General features: G+C 34.7%; 2 protein-coding genes across 3 annotated transcripts in view; one reads left to right on the top strand and one right to left on the bottom strand.

Moving 5' to 3' along the window:
* Positions 1 to 24,707, top strand: part of IMMP2L (inner mitochondrial membrane peptidase subunit 2) — a 477,314-nt gene that overhangs the window by 189,870 nt on the left and 262,737 nt on the right. The window contains exon 4 of one of the 2 annotated variants that reach the window (XM_056340696.1): positions 11,198 to 12,231. The exons of the other annotated variant lie outside the window; for it this stretch is intronic. Within the exon in view, the coding sequence (XP_056196671.1) occupies positions 11,198 to 11,309 (112 nt within the window). The 3' untranslated portion in view covers positions 11,310 to 12,231. Of the gene's footprint in view, positions 1 to 11,197; positions 12,232 to 24,707 lie in introns of those variants that run through there. 2 annotated transcript variants of the gene reach the window in all.
* The window catches only part of LRRN3 (leucine rich repeat neuronal 3), a 34,967-nt gene continuing 15,687 nt past the window's right edge, over positions 5,428 to 24,707 (bottom strand). The window contains exon 2 of the mRNA XM_056340694.1: positions 5,428 to 8,395. Within this exon, the coding sequence (XP_056196669.1) occupies positions 5,918 to 8,044 (2,127 nt within the window). The 5' untranslated portion in view covers positions 8,045 to 8,395 and the 3' untranslated portion in view covers positions 5,428 to 5,917. The remainder of the gene's footprint in view (positions 8,396 to 24,707) is intronic.

Raw genomic sequence — 24,707 nt, 5'->3', positions numbered from 1 at the left:
ATAGCTACCTAAGTAATATACATTCACCTATCCCATTTTATAGTAAATGTTAAGGTGAGATTAAATTAATCTAAGAGTATAGATGATAGTAACAGTTGGATTTAATTTAATCCTTTTATTACCTGATATGTAAAGAAAGACATAGCTGACTACCTCTAGTTTAATGATGCAGTTGCTTCATTATAGCGAGAATAACTTTAGATGTTTGTGTTTTATTTTGCATAGTTATGGGACACTTTGCATTCAATTTAAAAGTGTTAATTCTAACTCTATTTGTACCTCTTTTATCTTCCATTTAAATGTTTAAATATATCGAAACAGATGATCTTCATCATACAGTTCTGTGTCCTAAAAAAATCATTCCACTATTATGTCAAAGCACTGTCTTTTAGCTGTCTTCAGCCAGTAACCCAGTTTCTTCAGTGCTATAAAGTATTTAGCTGTATGTTTTTAAGTCTAGCTAAAATCCATGCTGGAGCCAGAAACAAAAAGGCATCATAAATGTTAACAACATAAAGTACAATTTCATACAAAAAAATAAGATTTTCTGACAAGTTTCTGCCCTCAAATGTTATTCCCAACAGCCATCTCAAGGAATCTGACTTGTGCTCACATGCTAAGTGACAAAACTGTAAACCCTTTGACCTGTAAAGTGTAGTATATGAATGCCAAAATGCTTTCTTTATAGAATCTAGGTTAGTATGGGAAGAAATGCTTATAGATGAAGAGTATTATCACTGCTTTTTCAAAATTAGTTTTAGATATCTTTTCTTTGAGGTTTCTCTGTCTTTGACCAGTGCAAAGCCCATGTTTATTCTACTTCTAAAAGCAGGGTGTTCCTTCTTCTCTGTTGAGGTTCTGAAGCACAGCTAACCAATTATCAGGAAAGTTTTGAGTTTTGTTTTTGTGTTTCTTTATTATTCAGTTAGCTTGAAAAACATCATTCAGTTTCTACTCAGTTTTGTGTTGTTGATGCTGTTGCACACCTTGGTTCAGGCATGCCTCACTTGTTTTTGGTTTTTTGTTTTTTTTTGTCTTGCAGAGATAATCTTCTCATTTATTTATCTATCCTTCGAGGTCTAGTGATCCAGGTGGTGTAATTGGTAGACTTAAAAAGATGAACAAAGTAATTTTTCTACTGTTGTGATGTCATTAGACTCCATATTTAGTGAGATTAGTCCTTTAAAAAATAATATAAATAGGTTCATTTTTGTATCTTGATTTCTTCCTTGTCCTCTGTCTTCTGTTGATAAAAGAGACTTTTATTGCCTTGCTGGCCCTTGTGGTGGTACCTAGCTCTCAGGTCATCTTAAGTGCTGGAGAGTGAAATAAGTGCATGCTTCCATAACAACCCAATTTTTATTTGCTTTTTCATCTGCAGCAATAGTTTGAACTGAAGGGATCACCTATGAATAACTTGTAATTAACATGGGACTCTTCATGTTTGCTTACTTAGCTGTGTGAACCTGAGAGCTGTCTATATGGCTATTAGCAACGTTGTCTGATGAATTCCACACTGTGCAAGTACTGACAGGCAGTCTCAGGGTGATATATTATGCCAAACATCACGGTGGGATCCTATACTTGCATTGGTCCTGGGAAAGAGTGTAAATCTGCATGACATATGGAGATAAAGAGGAAAGCTGGATTGGACTGTCAAAAGGAATCAACCAGTATATTTCACGATGATGGCCTGGAAAGTAATTTTGTCTCATGTGTAGGCATTTTGAAGCAGGAAGCAGTATTGAGGACAGGAGGAGCTATAGCCTTCCTTGACCCGTAATTTAGCACTGAGCTATGGTACACTATATCCTGTATGTACAGCTGTTGTCAGCATTTCTGTTTTCACCTGAGCTCTAGCCAGGACACACAATGAGAATAGTCCTGTATTCAGAGTAATGCTTAGAACTCAGTATTATCTGTAGGTTTTGTAGTCTCTTCATGGATAATCATTGGAAGGAAGAATACAATCATTTACCGTGTCTGTTACATTCTTAGAAGTTATTTCTGTATGCAAATATTCTTCCATTTACTTTCCTTACTTTCCCTATTTTACTAGAGAATTCCTACTAAAGGAAATACTGATCTTTGACTGAGGTGTTAATGTGACTGTATACTTTGAATGAGTAGGAGAAAACTGGTGTATTCAACTTGTGAGGAAATCCCAAATTTTAGCCCTGTGCCTTGTGTGGAAAAAACAACCTTCCTGTAAATGCAGAGATTATTAAAAAGTATACTATACCACTATTATGCAGTTCTTTTAACGGATTCTTGTTGTTAGATTTTTGCATCATATATCTGTGAAGTGATGTGTGTTAAATATACACTAAGCTATTAAAGCTAAAAGGTGGATTTATTACTTCCTAAGGACCCTCAGGTTTATAGAGTAGTATATCTGTCGAAGAAACAGCTATCCATTTTTACACACAGCTACACAAGTGTCCCACTGCTCGCCTGCAGCTTCTATGGGGATTTTAACATGAAGAATGTCTTTGGTCATGGAGAAATAATGAATCTTCTTAGAGATTTGTTAGGCTAATAGAATGGAGATGTTTCTGTGTAGATATTAAGGATGTTATGTTTATATGGATAGTAGGTGGTTCACAGTATTGCCATTGTTAGCATTGCCGTGTGTTCTACCAGATATACTTTTGTATAGTAGATAAAATAATGCAATACAGATATAATGAAATAAAGGTCTGCAGACAGGCTAACGTGTTGCTAACAGAAGTACTTCACACACACAGAGAGAAGTGTATATAACAAAAGGATCAAACAAACATTCATTAATCAATATACATGTTGAAATCTATTTTTAAGTGGATTTAAATGGCCTCACCTTCAACATACTTCTGCCTTTTACGTATGTATTTTTAAAGCTGTAATTAAATCTGTAAGCATTTCTTTCTGCAGATCCTTTGGTAAGAGTGAGAACTCTTTGACGGATTATCTCCATTCTTATTATTGCGGTTGTATGCCTTCTTTGTACCCCATCAGTTAAGCACCCCTACCAAATCACAAAGTTTTTTTCTATGAATCACTAAAAATTTCATAATCTCATAACTTACTGTGGTGGCAATTTTGACCCTCTTCTTAAGGACATTTTCTAGTATTTCTTAAAGTTTCACTTATGCATGATAGCAGTGAAGCATATTTGGACAAATAATATTACTCAGTGATAGTTACAGAAGATGCATCTTGTTGGTATGTTGAAAACAAAAGCTGAGCATATTCTTTCAGAGATACTTTCAGAGAAAGGAAGGTATAAAGTTGGAAAATGGCTTAATCAAGGTAATGTGAGGAGAGGGTTGAAAGCTACTTTAAGCAAATGCAGTTATATTTATCTTCTTTGGGATATAAAGGAAATAATTCACATCTTAGCAATTAACAGGATAATCCATTTCTTAAAATGTATGGTATATTTTAATGTGATATCAGTATAAAAGTGTAGAACAATTCAAATATTTGTGAGATATATCTAGTTACGTTTCAGCTCTCAAAAGTTTAGTATGAGAATTCTTCTACATAAAAATGCATATTATCCATCAACAAAAACTTTTAGTGAGATATTTAAATAAAGTAAATAAAGCCTATACTTACTCTGTGAGGGGGAAAAAGTCTCCTTATCAGTGTTCACCATTAGACTTGTATTCATTTGCTGTTTTACAATACGGTGCAGAGATGTTTTGGACTGGAAAAAAAGTTAGATTCTCATTTCTAAGCTCCAAGAGTTGTAAAGTCTAAATGTAGCTCGATTCCAAAGTTAAACCTGCAAGATATACCTACAGGTTCTTGCTGACAGCTGCGGTGTCTGCTCGGTGGCGGGTCCCGCCTGGGCGACGGCGCCTCGAGGCACGCGCCGCTGCGGGAGCTGTCCCCGGTGCTGAGACCGGTCCCTCATTGCAGCGCCCGCGGCCCCTTTCAATGGGCCTTTAAGTGCGACAGCGATTTGTCGGGTTGGTAAACTTCCTCGTTCAGCGAAACGTACCGACTCTATGAGTATCCCAAGTTTGGTGGTTTCAAATTAGTATCAGGTTCTTCTTTCTGCCTTTAACAACTTTGAAAATTACCTTTACATAATTTAAAAATCCTGGGATTTAACTAGGAAAAGGGCATCTTTAACATGAAAGCAAGCTATTCATTGGTACTAGGTAAAATGAAACTATTTTTGTATGTTATAAGTGCTTGTAGACCAATAACATTTTAAAAATATGGAGCAAACAGTGAATAAGTAGAAAAGTTAATGTCTATTACAAGAAATAGCTCTCCTTTTTCTATCTACGGAAATACTGTCAGTGATTCCACAGAAACGTTTCCTTCAACCAAGTCTAGGAAGGTAAAATGTATTATTATTATTATAGAGTTAAAAAAATGTTAAAATCAGCTAAAGACTTAAAGGAAATGTTTGTTACTCCTACTTTTACTCTGTAATTCAAGCCACCTATGCATTCTGTGAATATTTACTTCCGTAAGCAAAATACTCAGTGATATTTTCTTTCTTCATATTTGTTTTCATATATATGAACCAAAATAACAATTTTGCTGTTGCTTTCTTTATCAGGAGGTGCCACTTATTTTCATCAGATATCTTAATGGTCAGATGTCTCTACTGGATAGTAGTCACTTCTTCCATCCTAACAGAACAGGGTTTAGTTTGTAATCAACATTCTGATCAGCAGCTTCTCACGCGCATTTGCTGCTTATGGGCACAGTCCTACTCCCATGAGAACTTTAGCTTCAATATAAGTAGTCAGGTATTCAGTGTTCTCTTTTCATTTTGTTTCATTTCATTTCTACTAATAATCATTCTGTCAGTCATTTATTACTTGTTACATTGTTACATTGAAAGCTGAGGAGCTTTATAAACTAGTCAGTCTTTATTGCTGAATGAAAGTCTGCAGGTCCAGAAAGAAAACCTTAATATCATTTAAACTGTTCAAGCTATCAGAATTCCCTGTATGGCCAGCCTTTAGACGTTACTAATAACTGAATTGGCCTTTTGACTGAGGACAAAATATTGGATTTATATGATTTGAGTCTAAACATTGCATTCAGTTTTCAGGCTCCTGGGAAAATACCAAAGCAGCTAAAAACTTGCTGTTATCAATAGCTAACATTCCTTTTCCCTGTCAGTCTGGTGTCTCCTTCCCACCCTCCTCCTTTCTTCTTCCTCCCACAATAAGCAATGTGTAAAATATGGTTGTTACTATTATTATGGGTAAGTAATTTACTAAAATATTTGTTGTGTGATTTGTTGCAGTTATACAGCCTAAAACCAGCAAAAATGTCCTATGTGCTCAGACTGGTATTTTAGCAGAAGAATATTTAAGGAGATATCTTACCAGACATTAGAATGAGTTACTTTATTGTCAGACAAAAGCTCCCAGAATTTTTTTTTTTTTTTAGAAACAAACAAGGCAAAAACTGTTTTGATTTTAATCAAAAATGTATTTTCCTCATAAAAAAAATTCACATACTCACTGTGTCTACTCTACAGAATTTGCCCATTTCATTACACCATGTGTCAATCCTAGTATATCTGTTCACTGCAAAAACTCGTGGCTAGTGTGTGTAATACAGCACAGGAGGAGGTATTGCTCAGTTCCACTACTTTTATGTAATAATTAAAAAAAAAAAATACAGAAAACGTTCTTGGCTACTTGCACTGTATTCCAGACTTAAAAGTCCTGTGAAAGTTCTAGAAAATGAATTTAATTGTATTTGGTTGGTAAATACCCTTAGAAGCCAGTTAAAATTCTTCTCTTTTGCTGAGTCAGTACATATTCCCATTTGTCAGCAGCAGCGAAGTCCAGGCATCCAATTCCTAAAAGAAATATTTTTTCCTGTTGCCTTTTTGTTCAGCACAAATGCAGTCATGTGCTTTTTATTTCAGAAGTTAAGTGATATACTGATGTATTTATGACATATTGGTTGGTACACCTATTACAGTTGCTTTTACTTCCATTGCTGTGCTTTTTCCTTTGCCCATATCCCAAAGACTGATTAGAGGAGGATAAAGCTCATTGAGTGAAAAGGATTGTTTCTTCAGGTAATTCTTTAGATAGCTGTGTCCAGTGTCATAGTTCATCTCTTGTGAGATGCAGCTGTAGAGATATATCACAGAGATGATTCCCAAAAGAGCACCAAGGCAAGCAATGAAACCTATTACATTGTTCTTTCCATAGCCTTTCACTGCCAAGTCCAGTCCTTTTGTGGTTACATTGACACATTGTTTCTTATTCTGTGAATGGATAGTGGGAATATCTATACAAATTTTATATTCAGTTGATGGATTTAGATGTGTAAGATTATATACCTTTATATCAGATGGTATTCGAGCGCTCTGTGCAGCCTGAGAGTTTTCAGCTTTCAGAAAGGCTGTCCATCTAACACTGGACTTCAGAATTTTAGAACTTGCTTTCCATGAAAGCAAAACAGAATTAGATTTTATATCCTTTATTTTGATATTCAAAGATCCATTGCTGTCCTGAGGGAATGAGCCATCCACTTTGATCATGACTGACTTTAGGTCTGCCCCAACTAAATTTGTTGCTATACATGTGTATAAGCCGCTCTCATTTTCTGTTACATCACTTATGTCTAATGTTCCTTCAGAATGAATGTAGTATTTATTCGAAACAGTGTTAGGCAAAAGTTTGTGTCCTGATGGTGTTATCCAGTAGATTTCAGGTTCTGGTTCTGCTGTTGCTCTGCAGTGCAAGGAAATATGGCTGCCAGTTTTTAAATCCAGAGTAGATGGAAAACTTTCAGGAGCTATCAGGGGGAGACAGATTTCCATCATTTCCCGGAAATGTATTTCTCTCACATTCTGGCCTTGGAATTCGGGAGGGTCTACACAAAATAGTGACTCTGGCTCCATGAAGCGGATGTTTGTTTTATTCATGTTAATCCAACGGATTACACAATCACATCTAATGGGATTGCTGTGTATACTGACTTCTTTGAGGTTAGGCAAGGATTCTATTGTGCTGCGGTACAGGGCACTGAGCGCGTTGCTGTTTAGCATGAGGGATTCCAGCTTGGGAAGTCTGTAGAATGCGTTTGGATGAATGTATGATAATCTGGGGTTATTGGTAGCTTCTATTTTTCTTAAATCTGGCAAATTATCAACAGCAAGACTATCTATAGAGATCAGTTCAGGCATGTTGTTAATTCCTAACTCTTTTAGGTGCAGCATATTGCTAAAATCTCCTCGTCGTATTCTGTTAATGGGATTCTTGTTTAGATCCAGAAATTTAAGATTTGTAGCCTTTTGAAGAGCAATGTGGGGCACTCTAACAAATCTGTTGTCATAAAAGGAGATGCTTTCTAAATTGTCAAGGCCAACCAAAGCATTATCTGGTATTTCAGTGAGATTTATTCCTGCTAAAACTAGGCTGCGCAGATTGATAAGAGGCTTAAAGTTCATGTCTTCTATTCTGATTATTGGGTTTTCTCCAATCATGAGAATTTCAAGATTAGGAGTAGCTTCAAACCACTTCTTGTTGATCATTTGAAGACCATTCGAATTGAGATGAAGTCTGAGAAGATTATTGAGGCCTATGAAAGCTCCCGGTGCAATCACAGAAAGCAGATTATGATTAATATAAAGCTCTTGTAAATTGTGGAGTCCAGAGAGACATTCTTCAGGGAGTTCAGTAAGTTTGTTTTCTTCAAGGTACACTGAAAGCAGCTGTGGTATCTTTCTAAGATTAATGCCAGTCACTGAGGATAAATTGTTCTGAGATAAATCTAGACCAGTTAAATTCACTGGGAAGTCTACTGAATGTTCAATTTTTGCAATATTATTTGTCTGTAGAAGTAGAACTTGGGTGTCAGCAGGCAGTCTGGCTGGAAAATGAAAAAGGCCTAAATCATTACAGTCCACTGTTGGAGCCTCCATATACACAGACCTGGGGGTGAACCATGGTCTGATCTCACATATACATGACTCTGGGCAGTCTGCTTTTTTTTCTACAGCTTGTACTAGTGCAGTGATAAATATGCCAAGTAGAAAATTAATTTTGAGTTGCATGTCCTTCATCTTAGCTCAAAAGTTCAGAAAAGTAACAGGCCCTCTAGTATTCCACAATTACAGTTTTGGAAATTAGTATGACCTGGTCAATTGATAAAACACACACTTGCATTTGTCAAATGATGATCGTGAAGGACTTTCTTCGTGAGGATGAGTGATAAATTTGTAACCAACTTGTCCGGTAGTAAGAGGCATTTTGTGGAAATGAAGGTCACTCTGTCCTTGATGACATAAAATTGATAAGCTTTGTGAAGATGAAGTATGTATAGATGGTCATAGGAGATTAAGCAATTCATTTATTTAGTAGTATTAACTTCAAATCCCATGATTGATTAGTGTTTGCAGGAGTGACAGGATGACCTAAAATATAAGAACAGGAAATAATGAGTATAAGGAACTATAAAGTTATAAATTAATTTAGTTATCTTTTGTTCTCTAATGTTAATTATTGCAAGTAAGAAAAGAAAATTACTGTGGTGCCTAGAGTATTGTAGTGGTATCCAGATAGCATAAATGAAGTTAATATAGTAATATATCTTTAGACTTGTAGCTTGTCATACATCCAGTGGAGCATTGCTCTACAGAAAGATAAAGATCCACAAAGTCTAACACAAAATACATCAGTGAGGTTTTTCTATATATTTTGTGATCCTTTAAAATATTTTCTTTTTTTCTTTCAGTTATCAGTAGAAGCAAACTGAGGTCTGTTGGCTTTGAAAATGTAAACACTGAGCAAAATCCTACAGAGCATGAATATTTAACTTTTGAATGTGAAGTTTATAAATATAAAGAATATAATTTATGTGTAATCAAAGGAAAATGGAATGGCTAGATTAATACACATTCCTAATGATGACATTCTTAGGCAAGCCTGAGATATTTATACAGAAATATAAAAAACTGACAATCCATAAGTTTCATCATTTTCTAATTCTTTTTGTAGCTGCTGTTTAGGAACAAAACTTGGTTGTTGTTGTTTTTTTTTTCTTTAAAGTGATAATTAGAAAGAAATATGTACCTCACAATAAATAGCTTGTCATCTTAGGAAATTCAGGCTAATTACTGTCTTGTTTATTTTGACTTCAACAACTTGAATTGCAAGGAATAACGACAATAATAACAGAAAAGTGTCTTTAGAGTGATAAGAAGAAGAAAAAATCTACACTAGCAATTTCTTCTTTGGTTTGTAGTTCTGCGAGATTCTGAAATTTGCTATGAAGTTGCAGATTGTCTTCATGTCCCAAATTATAGTAAAGACTGAAACCTTAGCATCCTGAAGCAGCAAATGTGCTCTCCCCAGATCTTTGGTATGTGATAGTTTTATTGTGGAGAAAAATAATATCCTATTTTGGGTGTACATTTTGTTCAAGCCACATAATTCAAAAGTTTCTGTGTTTTCATATATGAAGCAGTACACATTAACTGCTTCATTTACTTCAGAATATAGACTTCACACTAACTTTAACCAGACTTTGTCTCAGAAGACTGTCATGCCCTTTCTTACCTTGCCTCTAGTGTTAAAATTCAGTGACCTTGTTTACAAACTTTAAGGCAAGATCAATGCTTTATTGACATTGATAAATAACTTTTGAGGTGTTGCTGGTATAGATAGACTTGCAAAAGTCAAGTGTCAAGGATTTGGACTTTAGGTTTCCTTTCCAAGACCAGGAGGCTTAGGCATATTGACCATAGATGCATTCCGTATCAGCTCAGAGGAAAGGTGTTGGACCACGTTGAGTGACATGAGCACTGGGCCAGTTTGAGGTATATTTGGCAAGACTTTGAGGTGGCTGTTTGTTATATATGCATTTAAGGACATTTAATATTTTATTTTAACATATAAGTGTATTAATAGAGTGAACAGACAATGTGTGAGATAAACATACAGAAAACATTCTGCTGTTTTGAGGATTAATAATATGTTTTTCTGCAAATGGCCCACATTATACTGAAATGCAAACACATACGGACTGAAATAGTAAAATTGTAATCTGTTCCTTTGTTCTGGGAAATGAGATGAGCTTAAGGCTTGCAGAAAAAGAAAGGTTTGCATTGGACAGTTAAAGCCTATGACTTGCTCTTAATTTTGGCACCAGAAGGTGGCACCTATATGGAGGACTGTCCCCTTTACTAAAGTAGAAATCATTCTATGCCATGCTGTGCCAAGCACACAGATGTAGTTTACTATATAGGGAGAATGGAGGATGGCCGTTGGAGGAATTTTTTGAGTTGTATTCTTGATGAACTTTTTAAAGTATGTCCCATTGACTTCTGGAATTCTATTTCAATTGTATATTAAAAATGTATCTGTAAGTGTGGCAAATACAAAATGTAAGCTTCTAATAATCAGAACATCATTGAAAATCTTACCTGAATACTAAATTAATTGAGATTCAACAAACTGCTACTGCAGATATCTAATCTCAGCATTTTGATCCCACTGTGATGTTTAGGGATATTCTGCTCAGAGAGGTAGTGGGAAAGTATTCGAGGGAAGCATAAATATATAGCTGACCTGTTTTTCTGCTCCTCCCTGGGCATTTGCTCTTGGCCACTGTGTAAGATAGGATGCGGACCAAGATGGACTTTTCATGTGTGTTCCAAGTAACTGAGAGGCTGTACCAGTTAAAGCATGTAAACTACTACATTTTTGTGTACATAGAGCCAACATCCTCCTGGGTTTGAGTTTATACTCCTCCTGAGTTTATACTTCAGTTTCTATGGGTTTCTCAAGCCAAAAACAAGGGCACCAGTGGACATTTTAATGTCATATATATGAGTGTTTTTTCCACAAAAGGCAGCAAAGAAAAAGAGGCGAGAGATCCAGGTCGAATTTTTTCTTCTTTATAAAAAAATATCTGATGTCTTTTCTCTTTCTGGTGAATGCTCCAGCTAATAAGCCACCAGCTCAAGCTCATATGGTGTTCTAGCATAAATCTTTCTTATTTCTCCGGTTAAAGTGCTTCTGCCTTGTGTAAAATATTCGCTGGGGTTGAGTGCCTTGAATAACAGATTGTAGAATAATTTTTACACTCTCTCTCAGCCTGCAGAGTCATTGTTATAAAATGCATTGTTTCACTTCAGAAAGATTTTTGGTTTAAATAGTGGCATATCTATGTATTGTTTTACATGAAAATTATTTGGTATTAACTTTTATCCCAGGTGTAGAATAAAAGAATATTTCTGCAGTAGTATGAACATCCATGATGGCTTACAAGATCATAGAACAGAATATCTCAAGTTGGAAGGAGCCCAAAAGGTTCATCAAGTCTAACTCCCTGCTTCTTGCAGGACAGCCTAAAACTAAATCATATGACTGTCTTACACATCGTTTGATACAGTACACAAAAGAGGCGAAGTAGTGAAATGCACAGGAAAAAAGTTATAGAATCATGTGAGTTGCAAAACATTTTTGTTGGTCATTTTATTTATAATAATATTATTGTGTGACTCTGATATATAATGTTGACAAAGAAGGTAAGAAAGTACGGATTGCTGATGTATTCTGGTCCCGCTTGAAAACAGCAAAACCTAGAATCAAGTTATGCAGTATGACTTTGCTTATGCCAGCTGGTTGTATTGATTATATGTGTGTCTGTGTTTATGTAATTAATTTCTAACCTTGAGGTGTGTACGAACCATTCTGAACTGAGACGTGAGCTGCAATTTACTGTAACAAAATAAACCTCGTGTAAATTGATATCTTGCACTCAACGCTATAAACTGTAATTGAAGATCAGTTTCCTTGAAGAATGTAGCATCACAGAGATAAATGTGTTGGAAAATAAGCGTTTAACTTGGTGATACTTTGAACTTTGGGAATGCATTGATTCCCTTTCTTCATTAATGTACTGATAATAGTAAAGATGTACTGAAAACACTAAATAAAGACTAAATTAAAATACTTTTACTAACAGTGATTTTCAGAATTTTTATTAATGTGTTCCAGTGCTTTAAAGCTAAGTGCTTTGTACCATCTGGATTTTATGTGAAAGTTTTGCATTTCAAATGTTCAGTTTTAAAGGCACTAATACGAAGGACAAAGAGAGCCTGAAGGTTATTTGGCCTGTTCCTTTGAGTGGTATTTAAAGTATCTGAGTTTTACATACACAGAGGTTTTCATGCAAATGTAGGTATCTTTCTTAAAAATAAAGTTATTTCAAATAATGTAGTCAGCATTATCTGTTAAGCAAAAATACTTTTTTAGTTTAGCTCTTTTGTAGTGGGTTTTGGTGACCTCTCAAGATTTTTGATGTGATGTAAGAGATTCTTAAAACTTGTACATATCGTGATGCACAATAGAAAAGCTTGTAGAGATGAGGTTCAGCAGCAAATTACCACCAGTAAGCTAAGCTGTGGGACAAGTGATTTCTCATAGGCAGCAGCAGGAGCTGTGCACTGTAGTTTTGAGTGTAATTCTTTACTCAGCTGCATTTATAAATCTTTGTGTACACTCTGATTGTACGTGTATTTCCTCATCCAGATAGAATGGTATGGAATGCTTCCTAATGTCTGCAATTAAAAAGTCTAAACAGAGCCTGCATCTAAAAAGTTAGTATTGCTTAGTATTTATTATTGTTTTCCCATACTAAAATTCTGTCCTAAAACTGTTTAAATCTTTGTAGACAGATTATTTAACTTCTTCTGGAAGTCCATCCCTGTTGCAATCCACACTTACTAAATATGGTCTGCCTCTTGCTTTTAATGTGTTATCTCTTGCTTTTAGAAAAATGCACCCTGATGTATGTGACTTTTTGCAGCCTAATTATCCCTTGTGTAGACAATGATTGGTATGTCTTAATTAAGTTTGTTTCATTTACTGCTGTTGACAGCTGGAGCCTTGGTTTACAAGAGGGTATTACCATTATTTGAGCTGGAAAAGACATTCAGTGAATGAATAAACTGAGCAACGTTTCTCATCACTGGAGCAACAGACAGCTAAGAACCAAGTCAGAGTGGGCAGAAAGGAAAAGAAACACGTCAGGTTTTGGCAATCTTTCGTTTCCACTTCAGCAGTTAGAGAGACAGTGATAAAAACTAAAAATGCAGCAGCTACACTGCAATGTGCCCTGCTGGCAATAAGGCAAACAGTTCACTTCACAAGGACCAATTTAGAGGTGGCAAGCATTTTGAAAACACAGCTGTTCATACAAAGCTACCTTTCAAACACATCAAATGAGAGAGCCTCTTCTCAATTCTAGTCATTATAACCACGTTGAGAAGTTCTATGGACAGGAATCTGGAAATGTCACTAACCAAAAATTGGGCATGAGGCATTTCATACCTCACTTGATAGCAGCTACATCACTTAGGTTTTTTTTTTGTTTTTTTAAACTGTTAGGGAAGTATACAGACCTGTTTAAACATTTAATATCTCTCTGATAATTTTATAAGGCATTTTTTCTTTGTTTGTTCTATGATCAAAATAAAAAAAAAGAATTGTTTCCTTGGGCAATTTTTAAATACAGCACAATTGATTGATTTTTCGAACTTCAGGCTGGCTCTGAATAGCACTAGATATAAGATGTAAAGGAAATTGCAGAACAACTTGTATTTAATCCTAGAAGCAATTTGCAGTGTCTTAATAATTATTCCAGCATATTATATTTATTTTGTGAACTTGTTACACCTCCTTTTCATTTTTTTTTCTCCTTACTTGGAATAACATTGCCTGAGGAAAAGCCACAAGCTTCAAATGTTTAGTATGGCTGTAAATTCTCGCACCTTAGACCACTAAAAGTAAGAATGCCAAAGATTTTATACATCATTAAAAGTTCTTCATATCCAAGGACATCATGTGCTTTGAGGTTACTTTAATTTACAAATAAAGATAGATTCAGAAAAACATTATGATACCAGACTTGTATGAGATTTACCCGTTCTCTTTCACTAATTGAGTCTGGTCTACTATCCTTGTGCTCTTGTTTACTGTATCTTAATGGAATTTAACAGACGTCAGCGGAATTACCACCATGTACAATGCATTAAGAACTTACTGTAGTTCTATTTCTTGTATCAATCAAAAATTACATTACAGTATTTTGGAAAACACTACAATATAATAAATCATAAAGCTTTGAAAATACAGTGTTTAAAACAGATGTGATGAAACCAAAAATTAAAATGGAAACCAAAGGAATATTTACATATAGTATATAATCATTTATTACATATGATATTTTAGAATAACTTTTCAATGGACTCAATGAACATTTGGTAAAACCTGCCTTCAAAAGTGGGAGGATGGCAAGATATAGCACTTGTTTCCTAGCTTATTTTAAACTGCATAACCATGACTGACCATGGAATAGCAGGTAACTATGGGACCACCTGCATGTGAAGTAAGGTATGTGTCAATCATAATCACAGCACTTAATAGAAATGCTATATCATTTTATTGCTATTATTAATTTGGTGGCAGCAGCAGCATTGTGCATCGGAGCCAGTGCAGTGGCTGAGGATCACACCGTCTTAAGTGGTAACTTGCTGCAAAAACACCCTGTGAGCTTTACTCCATAAAGTTTAAATATAAGAAGAGGAACAACTGATGATTCAGATAGGGCAAGAATAACAAGAAGCTATGACAGTTTCTGGATATCTTTGATTTTATTCTTTTCCTCTAACCATAGTCTAGTGGTTTACTATTATGATGCTGGATTAGTTGTCCAGGCTTTGATTTTAGATTTTCTGTCTGTATATCTCTCTCTCACCTGCTTTTAACTTTTAATTGTGCACTCCCTGGCCATTGAATACACATGACCTTTTCACAACTGCCATAGCAAAAGAAGACAAAAAGTTCGTTTGATGATACTTGGCAAAGGAGTTAATAATTTCAGTAATTAGTTACCTAATTTTTTTTTACTACTTCTCCTAGTATGAAGTGCACAAAATAATTTTTAAGTATTATTTTATAGTGAGCAGAGATGTTTGTTAGAAGTTTATACTTACATGACAAGAGGATGAATTTCAGTGGAAGTTGCACATTTCTTTACCATCTGTGTTCTAATCTGTCATTTATGTCCTAATTTCTGATATGGCATTCCACATCTTCTTTTAATATTTTTAATGTGCGGCAGTTAGACTACATCTACTAATTTTATATATTTGGATAAATTCAAAAAGAAACTTTGAAAAGAATTTGAGCTGATTTCTTACTTTATTCTTCTTCTTAAATCAGATATTGAATGTATAATTCTGATTGTTTTATCTAAAAATTTAACTCATTGCTAGAATTGTTTTGACCTTTTCTGAAATATTTACTGCACACAGTTTCACTGTGTGACTTATTTATCATTGCCTTTATCAAGCAATTATGTCAAAAAATATTTCTGTAACTTGGGAAAGTAATGTGTTAGTTTAATTTAGATTTCTTCGTACATGTTCAACTTCTTTTTGACAGTTGTCATGTTAGTAGTGGAGAAGCACATATTGGCAGTTACCTAGGCACATAGTTGGCAAGAGAGCAGTCACGTTCTGGATGTGGGTGCATGTACCCTGTTACCAGATGCTTCAAGCAGATGGCCAGAACTAAAGATGAGTGAGACCAGTTTTGGCTTGATTTTCTACAAATCTACCATACTGATTCTGCAGGTCTGTAGTACATTTGACTACTAAAAGAGCCGAGCCAAAATCCAGCAGAGCTGTTGGCAAAATCCGCAGTTTGTGATTTTTTTTCTTTGGAGCTCTTAAAATGCAAATATTAAACATGCCTAAAACATAGAAATAGGTGTGTTCAGGTAGCTGTAATAAAGACAGACAAAGACAGTGGCTGTACTTAGGACATAGTATTCTCCTTGGAACTGTATTAATTTATCTTTTTTTGTTTTATCATGGGAAAAAGGTCACTGTAAAGAACCAGCATAATAATAAATATGGTAATTTTGGGAGCTAAAACTTCTATTCTAAATTTTTCAATAACAAAGATTGAGGCTTGAATGACTTAAAGACTGACAATTTAAATTAATTTAATGGCAGACTCCTAATTAGTGAATTCACCTTTTAGTTTTTGCTATATTTATGATTTGTTTGGGGAAATGGTCATATCAAGGTAAATTCCCTTATAATAATTTTTAAAAAATATAATTTCTAGTGTACACTGTATTGATTATCAACTATAATAATCTAAATATATAAAAGGGCTTAGTGAATGCAGTTACATCAGGAACATCCTGCTACAATCCCAACCAGTACTTGATGTATATTTACATTACATGAAATGTAGTGTGAGATCCCTGAAGGGAAAAAAATAATTGCTTGTCATTAGAGTAAGGAAAAATTTCTTACTAAAAACCAAAAATAATTCATATTTGAGTTTCCAGTAGTGGATGAGATATTTTCTATGTCATGAATTTTCCTACCAAATTAAGCTGAATTCCTTTATAATTGTGAATATATTGGGTGAATACTTTCATTCTGAGCCGCCTGGGGATCCAGGTTCACAATGTATTGTTCAACAGGAATGGGTAATTTTTTCTTAATCTTGCTTGCAGCAGTGTAGAGAAATAAATTGATGAAAAAACAATTTCAGGATACAAAAACTGGCAATGCATAAAATAGTATATTATTGTAAAGATTAGGAAGTAAAAGTTCTGTTTTCTGCTGTGTTTTGTATCAGTTGGACTGATTTATGCGTACTCCTAAAGAGCTCATAGAGATACTGTCATTTCTGTTTGTAGAAAGTATTTTAGTTTGTATTTAGTTTTAATTACAGTTTTTGATCAGCTTAGCATCTCAAGAATAACAGTATGTTAAGGTTTTTTATACAATTTGCAAAACTAATGTTATTTTTAGACCTCTATTGCTTTTTGTGCTTTTGCGACCCCTTTAATCCACACTACAGGATTATCATGGTTCATTTCTTATTTCCCCAGAAATGAATATATTAAAATGTTGATCTTGTTTACTGTTTGTGATTTGTTTTTTTAAAATAAGACCAGAAGAGAGTGTATAAATAAAAAATATGTAAATATCAACACATATAGTTAAGTACAGTATCCCTTCTACTGTGTGTGACACTACAGCCGGATAATCATAGAGTTCTTGGAACAGTAACTGAATCCTCTTTCAAATGTCCTTCTTTTCCATTCAAAATTGCAAGTTTCTTTTGAATATTGTACCTCTCCAGCATGTATAGATTCATAGCTGCCTTCCCCACTCCATTTTTTCCTAATCCTTCTGATGTTTCCTGTTATTTTAAAATATTTTTTTGCATTTTGTCTGAAGTGAAAAATTCACTCAGTCCCTTAATGTTGGATGATTTGGCTCATCAGCATGTAACTGAATAGGATTATTTTGATGATTAAATTTACATGATATAGCCACTTCTTGAATTTGTATTTCTTCCTTAGCTCTCCAGCATCTATCATCCTTTTACATCACCTTTCTGCAATTTGGGTGCCAAATCTGACAGCAGTGTTAAAATAGTTCTGATCTCCCACAGAATTGTGACCAGTATTTACTGTTCAAGTATTCAAGTCAATCAACCAGATTGTGATCACTGTACTCAAATCTGGCACTAGATTTTTGTTGACAAGCATAATTTCTCTTGCCTTTTGTTGTGATTCCTACTTATGATTCAAAGACTATGGATAGACATATCTGCTCTAGGTGCACATGTAAAGACATGTAGGAAAACTACCTCACAGAAGGCTGTTAGAGATACAGAGATGTATTTGTGCAATGAAACACATCTTCCTATGGGAAAATGGCTCTTCAAACTGAACAAATGGTAAATTTGAATTAAGATACTGAAAAGATCCTATTAGTGGTGATTATGGAATGATAGAATGAACAGTTTTGTTCATCACCGATGTTGAAGTGGGGTAGATGAACCATTTCAAATTGTCCTTCCAGTTTGTCCTTCTAAAGATGGATTAGGTATAATTTTGTAATAATGATAATGTTAAGTTGAAGCAACATGCTTTTTTAATTATAGGACATTTATTTTTAAGTCTGACTTCAGCCTTTCTGCTTTCAGACAATGCTTTTCCAGCAGTAAAACAATTTGAATAAGTAAAAAAAGATAGATAATTCAATAGTGTGACTTTTCAATAGTGTGAAATGATGAATTATGCTTTCAGGGTCTAGTAGTAATTTCTGCTTCAAAGTTTGAAGACATCAGAAATAAGAAGAAAAAACCCCATGGTATACTTGCTTACTCATAGGAGGATCACTGGCACTAGAATGCCTGTGAAACAGCAAGTATGAACCTAGCATGTGCCAAACCCCATTAGTTTCATTTATCAGCTACAGGTAAGAACTCTCATTAAATGCTGTATATGATTCTGGTCACCCAGGTTCAGTAAAATAAGTTGGAATTAGGGCGGAATTGGTTAGTATGAGGAAAATTATGATAGATTTTCTGAAAGTAAACTAGGAAAAAGAATGTTGCTTCCTCTGTAAAACAATTTTAGATTTGTTGACAACTGTGTAGAAATGTTTATTTGTACAAATATTAAATATAGTGTTATATCATTTAAAGGTAGATGAGAAGTAGTTATATATGTTGAAAAAACCTGGAGTTGTTTCTCTCCGTGTATGCAGATGCTAATTCCTAAGAAAGTATGTCAACTAAGAAGGGTCATATGAAGATTTAATTGCAAAAATGTTATTCCAGTTCTTAAAAATATTCTCAGGAATTGTCCTATCATATTGCTGCCGGGCTTCATTGAATCAATAAAATTTCTCCCTAGTTAACTAGGAGTATGTATGGAAACTAACTGGAGTTAATGGAAAATGCATACAAGCACATACGGAAAATAACTAGGAGTATGTATGGAGAAATTTAACAGGCAAACATAATGGACATAATGGAAGAACACTTTGTGTCCTATGCAAATGCTTGTGAAGCATTTGAAGAAAATAAAATTTCTTGGATGCATACCATAAATTCTATATCCCATAATGTAATAGAAGGAAGTAAAACCAGGATAGAATGATGTCCTTTTTTTTTTTTTTTTTTTTTTGGAGGGATATGGTTATTTCAGTAATCTCTTCAAAAATTGCTTTTGGAGTTTTAGAATTTTCCACTGTTCCCACAAAAAACAAAAACAGTTGGGATACCAAAGCTGCCTCTTTCTGAAAGTTCCCACAAAAAACAAAAGCAGTTGGGATACCAAAGTTGCCTCTCTTTGAAATCATCCAGGTAATTTGCACAATTTAAAGCTGTACACATTGCTGTAGGTCAGAGAAGAAAAGTACACATGTAACACAGAAGAGTTTAAAGCGGGGGACACATATGAACTCTCTGACATGTGGAAGGGTTGATTTACCTCTGGCCCTTCCTCAGGTAGTAGATTAAAACCAGGCAGACAGCGTCTCAAGAGCATTTCATGCACCATCTCAAAACAGAAATTCAAGTGACAAGGTATTTCTCTAAAAATGCAAGTAGGTCTACTTTCTTGCAGTAGTGTGCAATACATAGCACAGATACTTTTGAAGGCAAGTAGCCAATTCATGGTAGGGTTAACTAATGCAATACACAAACCAATACCAATAAAAGGGCATTGAGGATTAATTTGGTTAACTGCAATTTAAACAGGTAAACGAGGATAATTTCGCTTTGTGGTGTAGCTTTTTCTGCCACATCTTATAAAGGTGAACTGATTATATAGTTTAGATTCTCTTATAGTATAATTATCCTTCCTTCAGGCAATAGTTGTCACCTTGTTCAATAGTATAATGATGGAAATTATAAACCACCTGTCTGTCTCCTTGCAAATGACTCTGTATCCTCTGTTAATGAGCATGGAAATGTCAGCTTAAATTGCTTTAACATTCTTAATACAAAGAAAACAAAGCATGGAAAGCATTTGAAGTTCAACATCCATACCAGTTGTTAAGCTTGTTTTAGTATGCTTTAAGCTGTCCATATCATGGTATCCTACTGTATGCTGGAAATGCAAATTTTGACAGTAAATTAAGATTTAACTTTTATCATTTGGAACAGGGAATCCAGAACAGTGTGAGCATTGCAATTCTGATATTTTCAAACCCTGACCAATCAGGTTCAGTTTCCACTACTGCTTGTGGAGAACTACTGTGATGTACTCCTGGAATTCCAATTCTGAAGCTCCAGTGCCATCCAGTAACTTTCAGTTGGTTAAAGGTTGAGAACTTTCTGGAATTAAATGAATAGGCAAAGCAACGCATTTGAATGGCTGAGAACTTGAAAAGTCTTGAAAAAATTTCCCTGAAGGTGGTAGAGTGCTCTTTTCTGTCCCCTGTCATTCAAGAGAGAAAGTGAGCCACATGCAGGAAAGGTGAAGTAGCATTTGAAAGTTTGAGAAGTAATGAGTAGGAACTTACAGCAGTTATGTGGTGAAATAGCTTTGTTTGGCTGTCCTTCAGGAGCAGGCTTTTAGAAATGATCAAGACTTGCATGGCAGGCAGTAAGAAGAACACCCTAAAGGCCATAAAAATGTTTGGCTTGAAAATTGTGTTTTAGTTTCATTGTATTTCCCATTTTGGTGTTAAACATTAGAATCGAATGACTGATAAGTTACAAATAAACTTGCTGGTTAGTTGCACTTTTTCTACAAATAATTAATCATCAAGTATCAACTTTTAAAACATATCAAACATTTTTAGTTAGTTAATAAAATACTATCTTGGAACAAAGTACTGAAGAATTATTGATGAGTTCTCTATACAGTCAGGATGTCTAAATCCCTTTTAATGTCCTTGAGGCTTAGAGAGTCATGTGGACACAGAAGACCAACATTCACTAGTCTAACATTTTAATGAAAGATGGAGAATCTACTGCAGGTGGGGACATTGATATTTAGTTACAAAAACCTGGCATTACCTTGAAAGAAATTAAAAATGGAAGACTGCTGTTACATAGTGATGGAGATAAAGGAAAGTTTGGTAGAACTTTGAAAATAGTCATGTAATGACCTGTGCCAGTCCAAAAAAGGTTTCACAACAGGCTGAGCCGGTTGTGTTATTAGTAGCTTGGTTTATTAACAAACTGTTTTGTCAAGGGAATTCCTGCTTTGAAATGGATTGTTGTTATGTTGAGAGTTAACAGATCTTCTGAATGTATCTCCAGCAGGATTGAGAATCCTTTTCCTTATGATTGCTGTCCAGGGTGATGATCTAATAAATAGCACAGTATCGAGGATGTTTTCGGTATTGGCACTGCTCACTTAATGTTTGCAGATCAAATGTTAGCTATTAACTATACTCAGCTGATAAGCACTCATAGTTTTGGTGGTTTTTTCATTTTTTTTGGAGGATGGGGTTTTTTTTCTTTTTTTCTCCTTAGGCTGAATAATCTCATTTTGGTACGGTGTACCTTCCAAACTGATAACCTAGAAAACGTTAAGGTAAAAGAGTCTTGATGAGTTTCATTTGTTCCTCTTTCTGGTCTTCCAAGCTATTTTCAGGGGTTTAATTCTTTCAGGAATTGCTATAGGATGTCCCCTGTGTGCCAGAGAAGTAAGAATTCCTTTCTGTTAAAGCAGAAAGGCTCCTATTGATTACTTCTTCCCTATACATGAACTTAATTTCTAGCACTGTTAGAGAGGCAGCGTTTCTCTCCTCTGAACTTTTTACAGAATGTAAAAGAACAGACTTTTTTTGGTGAATGGGAAGGTTGAAGGTTTGTTTTGATATATTTTGCTTTACTGTATAGATAAAATAGTAGATTATATACAGATATGATCCTTGAAATCTAATGGAAATTTAAATCCACACATTCTAGGAAAAAAATATCTTTCTGCTTCATTTGCTTAGTTGTGAAATAACGTATTTTTCAAGCTGTTATTAAGGTTTGAAACGATTAGCCTTCATTAGTTTGGTAATTAGGCAGATTGTTTTGGAACAGGCTCATTCCTGTGTTACTGCTACTGAGGCTATCATATTTTTGTTATAAAAATCACTCTTGAAGAACTTTTCACTATGGTTTTTGTTGCTTTCTCTTTTAAAAATAACAATAGCTAAGAAACATGAAACAGAATTTGTTTCACTGAAAAAAAAAATGTTAATTCCAGAGCCTCTATGTACTAGTTTGATATTTTAATGTTTAGAAGTGTTAGGCTTCCATTCTGCATGTTGTAGAAAGAATGTTACAGGGTTATTTACAAATAGGTACCAGACAAATATAATTATTTGGCTCTATCTGGCAACATACTTTTAAAGCAACAGTTGTAATACAGTCTTCATTACATATCCTTTTCTATGTTCAAAATTATTATCATCAGATTTCAGTGACTTCTGTCTGATGTGACAATATGCCAGTGTGGACACTGACACTTGTTGCAATACCACATCTATTTCTCCATAAAGTAGACAATGTCAGTAGATTTAAAAATAATGTTACAGAGATTGACTGTAGAAAATGATGATACAGATAGACCATTCTGCAGTTTGGACATGTGTTAGAATCCAGTTGAAGTTTATTGTGGTCTTGTTTAATTTTGCGACTGGAAAATACTCAGAATGGTCTCGTTTAATTTTGTGACTGGAAAATACTCAGAATACTTATTGATTGGAAGTCAACTTCAGGTAGATCCATACATATCTTGCAGCCCTGCATGTCCTGATTTGGGGAATGCTGATATGTAGCATTCATAGTCTTCCTGCCACTCAGCTCCAGATTTTGAAAGAAAAGAATTTGGTAATAAAATTTATCAAACTTTTCAGTGTGACTGTAAACTTTATTTTCTTTTTGTTTTGGTTTTTTTTTTTGATTTGGTCATCTCCATTGCAACTTAGCTTTGTAAAACAGCTGTGGATTTATAAGGTATTGGTTAACTTCCTCCTTGATGGCTAGAATTCTGAGAACAATTAAAGTGAAAATTTTATTATAAATTAAAATGTTTGTTTCTTCTGAAAGCTATAGATACAGTTATAACATTTTTGTCTGCTAGAGGCAGACAGGAGAGACTAAGATGAGGGGAAAGAGAAAGGTAGGTTTTCCTGCTATTTTGTTATTCTCTTGCTCACCATCTTTGGAAGTTATCTGAGTTAGAAGTAAAACTGAATTGATGTTAACTTAGTTCTACTTCTGCTCTGCTCAGTGAATTCCAGCACTTCTCATTAAAAAAAAAAGAAATATTGCGTTGTCCTGTGAGGCCTCTTTTTTTTCTTGCTCAGGCTAAGCCTATTTGTCTAATGGCTGTTTGGGGACCCATGTGGTAAGAATCAGACTTCTCAGTCTTCTGTAGGCCCAAAAGAGACAAGTGAAACCAGCAATTAGCATGTCATCAACCCACTACAAGAGGTCAGCTTTTATCACACATACTTTGAAAGATCTGAAGTTCTAGCCTAAGCTTCATGTCTGTTTGGGTTATCAATGCTTCCTACTTTCTGCAGTGTGCTGTCGTGTATTAGATTTCACTTACTAGTTCCAGGATACAGAATTTAACTGCATGTTCTTTTTAAGATGACTGAGGTTTTTTTCCGCATTTAACCCATTTAAATAAATACAATAATTCATATTTGTTGTTTTATACTCTACTGTTTGGTCTGTGTGATACTAGCTGTTGGAGCTACTGAGTGAATGGCTCACTTTTCATAAACTGTCACTCATAAACTTTGTTGAATCCAAACCAGAATTTGCTTTGCAGCTGACAATTTCAAGTAATAGACCCCAAATTCATTTTGCACAGCATTTTGTGTGAACAGAGATTTAGTCTACAAACAAATTTGAAAAGCAAAAAAAGGATGCAAATATGTCATGAAATACCCTTCAGAATATCTCAGTAACCTTTGCAAATATTTTCTGCATTTTTTTCTCAGGTTTACCTTCTGATATTACAGACGTAAGTTCTAAAAATACTAGAAATACTTCTAGAAATACTTGTAAAATATTTCTTGAATTCCTATGTGCAAGGAACTTGAGCAGAATGGCCCAGTGCACAGTGGTTTTTTTCTGCTGAGAGATGCTTTTTATGCCACTTAGAGAAGTCTATTAATTCCTAAGGGCTCAATTATGTCTTGTTAGGCATAGATTATAGAATAGTGTGGCGATGAGCTTCATTTTCTAAGATAACCACATGGACCCATGGACCTAGAGTGCCTCTGGAGCTTAGACTTGTACAGAGTCACAAAAACCTTATCTTTCTAAGATAACCACATTGACCTAGAATGCCTCTGGCTCTGGAAATGGTGGGTTTGAGGACAGGAACTCAAATATGGTGTTCTCAAATCTCATTTATGATATGAAAATAAAAAATCATCACAAGCTACTCTTTTTCATATAAGCAATAAGATTTCTTGACTGCTTCTTCCTCTCTGCCTACCAACAGAGATCTAGTAACAATCAGGTTAGGTTTGCATCTGTTTGCTTCTGTTGTTAAAAATAAAAATGAATTTTTATTAAACCAAAACATATAATAATAAAGAAGCTACAGTTTAAGACACCAGATTGTGAAGAATAGAAAAGTATTGGGCAGATAAATCATCCGGAAGGTTCATTATACACACCAAATTAATGCTCACTCACTTTGAAACAACACGTCTATGGCCTTGACATTTAATCAGAGCAAGAATGGCATTTATTGAATCTCATATTCAGTAAGTCATCAATTAAAATTAGTTTTGTTAAGGCCAATAAAATGCAAAATGCTTGTTATTTTTATACAGATTTTTCTTTTATTGCTTCATGTGCTTGTGCTTTCCCTTGAAGACATGTAGTTTGGGACTTTAACCATAGAGTGGCTTTTTA

The sequence above is a fragment of the Falco biarmicus genome, chromosome 5, assembly GCF_023638135.1.
Source record: "Falco biarmicus isolate bFalBia1 chromosome 5, bFalBia1.pri, whole genome shotgun sequence".
Taxonomy (NCBI): Eukaryota; Metazoa; Chordata; class Aves; order Falconiformes; family Falconidae; genus Falco; species Falco biarmicus.
Note: the sequence above shows the minus strand (reverse complement) of the source record. Positions and strands in the feature narration are given on the sequence as shown.